This window comes from Cydia pomonella, unplaced genomic scaffold, assembly GCF_033807575.1.
Source record: "Cydia pomonella isolate Wapato2018A unplaced genomic scaffold, ilCydPomo1 PGA_scaffold_155, whole genome shotgun sequence".
Taxonomy (NCBI): Eukaryota; Metazoa; Arthropoda; class Insecta; order Lepidoptera; family Tortricidae; genus Cydia; species Cydia pomonella.
Window position 1 is genome coordinate 236230 of NW_026907798.1, and position 8207 is coordinate 244436.

The 8207-nt window shown below is 36.7% G+C and overlaps 1 protein-coding gene across 1 annotated transcript; it reads right to left on the reverse strand.

Annotated features, from left to right (window-relative positions):
• Positions 1 to 3797: 3797 nt before the first annotated feature.
• On the reverse strand, positions 3798 to 4161 carry LOC133533324 (large ribosomal subunit protein eL39-like). Its single transcript, XM_061872290.1, has one exon. It carries the CDS (start codon positions 3951 to 3953, stop codon positions 3798 to 3800), a length of 156 nt encoding a protein of 51 aa, XP_061728274.1. The 5' UTR covers positions 3954 to 4161.
• Between the last annotated feature and the right edge of the window lie 4046 nt (positions 4162 to 8207).

Genomic DNA, 8207 nt, shown 5'->3' on the forward strand with positions numbered 1-8207 from the left:
TTAAAATAACACTTGCACAGTCTGTGCTATCAACATCGCTGCCAACTTAGCTTGGTCTGACTCTAGTATTACAATAAAACAAATTTAATGTCTAATTCATGGAACTTCAATGAAGTCATAAAAGCAAACAAATCGCCGCAAACGAAGATAAAATCAATTCTGCACTGTTCGTCCGATTCCCCATTCGTCTAGTTGGCCTTACAAAGATACAGAAATAGATGAGCAATTCAAAAACTCGGCCGAGTTTTTATTTGTTACAATAGATATAATTAAATTACCTATTTACGGGTAATAAATATCTGGTTCGCCCTCTGGTATAGTTAGGGGAAAAGCCAATACGCACAGTGTATGTAGCAAATTTTGCAAAAAATGCGAAATTCCCATGAAATGCTCTCGGTTTTTATTTCTGCACGTTTATTGCCAAATTGCCATTGTTAGTTTTGATTTCTATGACATAAGAAATAGACGCAAATGAATCCTGCGAAAAATCTCAGAAATCAAGGTTTCGGTCTAGACATTTTTCTGCTCGTAACGAAATTTTGGGATCAGTACCCCTAGTGTAAATAAATTCGATTTTGAAACGTGACGTACGCCCATCGTACGCCTTTGCGTTTAGTCTCATTTTGTATTGGATTTAGAAAGAGCGCGCCAAGCGGGACGTTTTGGAAACTCAAAATCCTATACAAAATGAGACTCAACGCAAACGCGTTCGTCACGTTATGATGTCGATAAAATTTACACAAGGGGTACAGAACGAGAAAGAAATGATCTGTGTCTGACCGTTTTGATTTTTGTTGCGTGTATTGTTGCCGATTTTGTATGCGAATAGGCGTCTGTTTACGTCTCATTTATTTGGCCGATTTAGACGCTTTTTGAAGTAACATAGTTCTTATGAAAACAAGAATATACAAAAAACCAAAAACGTATCTTAGACACAGGTATTTATTGGATATTGAACTCGTATAAAAGAAAATCTAGGGCCAAAATCCAGAGAGGAAAATGTCGAGAACCTTTGTATAGAAAAGTGACCTTAGTGGTTTCCTTTCAATGCTAATTAATTCATATAAATAATACATAATAATCGTAATCGGGGTTTTGGATTCCACACCGCGGTATATAAAGCTGAAATAGTAACATGGATACACCTTTAAACCCGCGATGCAGTTGAAACTGCTAGAAAAGAATGCTAAAGTGTAGTGTAGGTAACATATTTATAAATTATACGTCAATCTTCTTCTTCTTCAACCTAGCGTTTTCCCGGCCTAGCGCCAGGGTCCGCTTTCCTCCTTAATCTTGTCCCGATCTTCGGAATCCTCAGCTGTGAGATTGTCATTGCATTTATCATTGCATTTATTCGTGATAAACTATGACATACAAGAGTACAACAACATAACAAAAGAAAGAAACATAGAATAAATAAATAGTTTACCACGAAATGGTCCCAGCATTAATGCTAACTCAAAAGTCAGCGCTGATCTTCCGGCGAGACCATTTGTGGGTCACGAACGCAGCTGCAAGTACCATAAAACTGAACACGGCTTTGCGGCGGCGAAAGGGCGGCGATCAACGCCATCTAGTCTGCCGGCGAGACGTCATGATGACAAAAGAGGCCATGTCGTACGCGTGCTGATAGATATAGATAACAACGATAACAAGACCATTTATTAGTTTATTACTTGCTTATACTATAACACTAGCATCAGTGCAAAACATGAAAGAAAATAAACGTGATTACATGGCAAGAAATTCAATTCAATCTTAGATTGTTCTCTTTCATGTCCGCTATCACGAAGTCCGGCCAGCGCTTCTTAGGCCTTAGACAGTGAGGTTGAGCCATCTATAGGCGACAATAAATAAAATAAAATTTAGATAATTTTCTCCGAGTGGCAACCAAAACCCCGATCACTGATATTAATATAAAGTTAGAAGAACAGCCCATACGTACATATACGAATGCCGCTATCAATATATTACGAAACATGCAACAGACACCTTGCAACATTGCACTTAATAGCCACTGATAACAGTCAACTCTGAACTGTTTGGCTTCAATAGTAAATATAGATGTAATCAGTATGATGTCAAACGTAGACGGCCACTTCCGACCTCTAATGACGTGCCTATAAATCATAAATCATTTATTTTGCTTGAAACATGGTACAAAAGATGGTCAATATATTAGGGAAACACACATATATATAGTTCACATGAAGACAAATCCTAATTATAATAGGGATGTTTCCTGTATTTAAAATAAATTATTTCACACCATGCACGAAAAAAAACACCAGAAAAATATTAGAAAAACCTAGACCGCAGTTATTTTCAGACCCAATGTATATTTAATAAATCCGAACGAATTATAAAGAATATGTAACTTAACCGTGACGTTATTGCTCTGTATTTTATACAGATTCCATAGTGGCTAATCGTTTTGACAGTTCGAAAAAAGAAACTGATTTCACTAAGCAGTCAACTACCCTAAAGACAAGAACTAAAACTCAACTAAATTAATCTAAAAATACGCCCCGTGAGATGAATTCGAAGATGCTGACAGCATTTAGGATGACATTCAGATGCACCTGCATTACTGTAGCGGCATTACCTCTACGGCCTCGACGATGGCTGTTACTGTAAATTTCCTTGATAAATTGATAAGGATCACCCGTGCCTTGACACACTCGAGACGCTCAAGATTCCACTTCTCGAAACATTCGCTTCGCTCATAGTTCAATTTATGAATTTTACGCTTGCTCGGATATCACTGTTAGTACTAGGAGTTAAACAACAATTTTATCCCCTTGTAAAATAAATAACTATTAAGGGAGTCAATAGGAGACCCTCGCACTATTTTTGTAAACACTTAAAAATATTCAAGCCTTTTTTTATGACAATCATTAATTAGATTTCATGAATCTATTAAACTATTTGATTTCTCTACAGTGAACTAGTTCATTAAAAGCGGGCCTAAAGCTCTTTTTTCATTCGTCCTAAAGCCACAAACTATTAAGGTCGCGCATTAAGCAGAACAAGGGATATGGGTTCGAATCCGGACATGTGGCGTTGTAATACTACACGAGTTGCGTAAACGCAGTTTTTATTTACGTTCCCATTATATTACGATACAGACACATAGTACGGTACGGAGTAGCCCACGATGGTTTATCGCGTGATAAATGACAAGGCAAACAACACGTCCTTTTTGCCGACACTACTCGCTAACAAATTGTTACAGATCACGTACTAATATTACTGCTATTATTGTTTATCGGTTATTTAACAAGTTGCTTTTATAAGTGTACATGTTATGCCAACACGCATACAAATAATTTTATAATATTAAATTACAAAGAAATTATCACAAACTATCGTCATAAAATTTAAATTTATTTTTATATTTATTGTTATATCCTTATAATGCTCCTGCATTCTCGTGAAGATAACGTAATGCTCCTAAAAATTTGGACCAATATTTGCTCCCATAACGAAGCATCGGCATTCAACCTATGTCAGCGTTATCGTATGACGTCCGACAGCGAATACGCGGCACTGTATATGGGTCAGACACTTTCTGTGTTCATTTACATCGGTTTATGGGGCCGTCGCGTGCTTATAGCTTTCATAACTAAACATATAGCGACGCAGCATCAGCACATATTGTACGGATTATACATGAAGAATGAATGAAGCGAAAGTTTTATGTCAGGATAATCCTTATACCAGAAACACGTCGACTGACCTTCCCCTAAGATTTTTAGAAGAGTTTATTCAGCTCAATAGCTACAGATGGTTCAAGCTTACAGCTTCAGCTTCGTCCTCCTCAAATGATGCCTCTTAGCGTTGTACCGAATTGTGTTTCCTGTGCGCATTCTCACCCATTGCGGGATAGGCCTGTTTGTTTTAAGCTTTTTTGCAAGCCTGCACTGGTTAATAAATGTCTTGTGAGCCGACATTTTCACGCTTTTTCACGCAGATTTCTAGAATGACCGGTTATTCCCTGCCTTCGTTCATCGGTAGAGTCAAGGCGGCAACAGTAGTTCAGTTCAAATGGTGGCTCAGTCACCCAAACATTGATCTATACTGTAGCACCCTCGCGTGTTAGAATAACTGTTGCTCGTCCATTTGAATTTGTTTTATTACTGAATGTTTCTGGTGTATTAGCAGGGAAATAAATATAGCCTCTCTCGTGTTGAAATTTCCAGCCAGTGGCAGTGGTTGTGAGCCAGTGTTCCTGACTTGATCCTACCCCGTGATTTTGGTCAGATCCTCAATGGACTTAGTTGGTTATATTTAGTCAGGGTATAGGCACTAAAATAAAAATAAAAATTAGTGTCAAAAGTTGCATAAATCAGGCGTAAAACTGGACATTATCGAAAAGAAGCTTGATGATTGGTAACCAAACGTGACAGTATGACACCTACACACAATTTTCATGCACATCAAAAGTAATTCCAAAGTTATGTTGCTGATTTTGATTCGTTATGCTGATTTCTATTCGCATCAGAATTTTCTGTAATAACCACAAAATGTAGTACAGAAAAACCTGTGCGAATATCTACTAAGAATTCAGAATAATTTAAACATGGGAAATCCCTAAATTCGTCCTCTAACGTGCGCCAAATATTTCCCCGAATGATGTGTCACTTGAATCAAGTTTCATTTACAGAGAACTGTCTCTACACGGCCGAAATAATTATCTAGCAATAAAGATAGGTACGCATATGTTGACGCATGGAAATTAGGCTGGAGGAAGTTTTGTCACTAAACAAAGATGTTGTAAATCTCTTTGCGACTGTGATTTTGAACAGATTAGTAACAGTTAGTCACCATGTTAGTCGTACCTTTTAGTCACCATAAAATATTATCCTTTTTTGCCTCTACAGCAAGAAGTCTTCAAATACCTACGTAAAACTACCTAAAAAAAATTATCCATTTCGCAGTCTACGAATGGTATGGATGGATGACTCGTATGCGATCTACATATGATGTCATTGCTTTTACACTTACCTTTTCGGCATATGGTGTCTGGTGTGGTAGATATGTATAGTTTTCGATAGCCTGTAGTGTTCCTTCAACATTTTTCTCTCGAAGTTTTCCTGATAATAGTGCTGCAACAATTTTAGCGCATTTTTACCGCGACATGCACTGCGGTCGCTTTACTATACCCCCACCATGCAGAGGTGTATTTTAATATTTGGCGCCCTGAGCCATTGGGCCTGGGTCACCCATAAGCATGATTGCATTTTTTATTTCGGCGTCTTCTGAAAACGTGGGGCCTACGCCGTCCTTCGCAGCTTGCCGCCCTGGTCCATGGCCCTCTTGGCCCTAGGGTAAATGTGCCCCTGCCACAATGCACTTCGCATGTAGCCAATACAATAATTCTTCCCTAGTTTTCTTCCTTGGGATCATAATATTCCAACCACTCATCTTGTAATCTTAATCCAAATTTACTCATCGATTTCGTAATATTTGGCTACCATAAAGTGGCAGAAAGCATGGCATGGCGCCTGATAGCCTTGTTTTTTCATTCCTAATAAAAGTCCAAAATAGTTCCAGTTTTAGAAATGCGCGAACCGGCATAGACAGCTGGCAGTCGTCCAGAGATAAAATAGAAGTTACATCACCGCTAATGTTTATGGTTAAGCGTGAACGCTTGTCTGTGCGTCACTTTTAATGACCTTGCTTTATTGGGTTTATTTGACTGACGAAACATGTGCTAATCTTGTGCCCAGCAGTGGGACATGTAATGTTTTACAGCCCATATCTTACGCTATCAAATAGACAAGATTTCTCGAAAACGGTCGTAACTATTTCGATGAAAATACATTACCTATAAGGGATCAAAGGATCCGACTGTAACCAAAACTGCAAACGACAATCATTTATTTGGAGTAAAACATAGTAAACTGCATGCAAATATAATTAAAAAAAAGAATGGTCGATGTCAAGACTAATGCTATAAAAAAGAAAAGCCATGCAAAATGAAAATTATTCAAAGAATTAAAATGTGTTGTGAGCATAATTAAATCATAGGTAAATATGAGATACGGAAATAAAACTAAGAAAATAAATCAAAACAAGATAAATATTACATAAGCATAGAAAGAAAATATAAACAAAAATGAGTAGTTGCAAAGATGCTAGGTGGTATGAAAAATAATGTATTAAACCTTTTGTCGGATGAAAAATTTTCAAACTAACCGTTTCTAAATGCGTATCACTGAAATCTCAACTGCTACTCATTCTATTAATAATAGTTAATAACTGTAAATAATAATAATCCTATTAATAGTAACGTATTCGTTTTCAAGAGCGAGGCGGCCAATAACAGGCATATCGGAAACTGTTTAGAGTTCCTAACGATTGTTGCTAGTTGCTGGCATTGGTAACTACGTCATTGGAAGTGGAACATGAACCTAACAACTGCAAATGAAAACATCTAATTGTGTGTTTTGTTGATCAATTTTTTTTTTTAATAAAAATAGTACATTACGATACAAGTGCGAAAAATAGGAAATTCGAAACGAGTGGCGATAAATTAAAACACGACCGAAGGGAGTGTTTTAAATCGACACGAGTTGCGAATTACCTATTCGCACATGTATCGTACAACGTTTTACAGTACATATGGCCCTTTAAATGTTCGACACAGTAACATAATATGCTACTTCTCGCACTAGTGCTATAAAGTAGCCCCATATGTACTGTAAAAATAATTATTATTATAGGACATCATTACACAAATTGACTAAGTCCCACAGTAAGCTCAATAAGGCTTGTGTTGAGGGTACTTAGACAACGATATATATAATATATAAATATTTATAAATACTTAAATACATAGAAAACACCCATGACTCAGGAACAAATATCCATGCTCATCACACGAATACATGCCCTTACCAGGATTTGAACCCGGAACCATCAGCTTCGTAGGCAGGGTCACTACCCACTAGGCCAGACCGGACGTCAATTACTGTAATTGATCAACAATTTTCAAAATTAAATTTTAACTAATTAGCCTTAAATACAGAAAAATCTTTATCTCTTTCTTTGGTTTTAAACGCACCTCTTACAATCTTTTCTGCTTTGCCCTAAGGTTGGACTGGTAGAGAATGCCTTATGGCATTAAGTTCGCCTTTTGTACGTTTTTCTTTTATGCAATTGTTTAAATAAATAAATAAAAACCATCAAAAAGGATAAAATACAATATCTAACCCTCTTTGAACGGCGGTAACAAAAAGGAAAGTAGGAAAATGTATGAAAATTTTGGGACACTTTTTTGATGGGATGAGAAGGGCTCGCGATCCTGAGTAGAAATAACACAAAAGTGGCAAAAGAAGGTCGCATAAAAAAGTGGGAAAAAAAAGCTCCCCTAATAGATTCTTTACCACATTGACCTTATAGAAAATTTGGGAGTACAGTAGATTTTTCACGAATCGTCAGATTTCTTTTTAGTAAAATAGTTCGTTAGTATAGAATAACTAGCTTTGTATACGTATATATGCGTATAACAACTGTAGAATAAAAAAGAAATGATCAATATTGTCCATTTTTTGTAAGTCATTTAAAAAGTGCTTCCGCAGGAAGTAGGTGAGTTAAGTAAAAAAGGGTTTGACATTGACTGATATTTGTATATCTGTCAATGGTAAGGTATACCATATGGTGAGCTTTCACTGCCAATAAACAAACGGACATACCATCACGTTTCCATATATGACGAAAAGCAATCGCGTAATTGATTTCCACGGTGTAGTGTTGTACCTTATTTATCGATAAAACTGGAATACAAGCAAATACTAAAAAATAGAAATCTGTCGCAAAAACGTTAAAGTTAGTCTGATATCGCCGCTTTTGACAGAAGTAATAAAAACGAACTGAGTAACATCCATGGTGCGCAAAACTTTCAAGTTGATAAACAAGACCAAGTGCAGATAGTTCGAAAAACTCGCACGGCTAGATGCTGATGTCAACTTTGGTAAATCTTCTTCGAGGCCATGGGGATTACGCCGTCCTCGAAACGTCAGAGTTAAATTTAGAACTCAATATACGATTAAGTCCCGTTCTATAATTTAATAATGTGTAAAAATCGTGAAAGTTTAAATCAGTATTAGGTGATACAAAGTTTCCAGATGTAAATCGTAACAATAAAATCCAAGATTTTTTTGGCCATTTTAAATCGAAAGGAAAGGAAAAAAATATATATT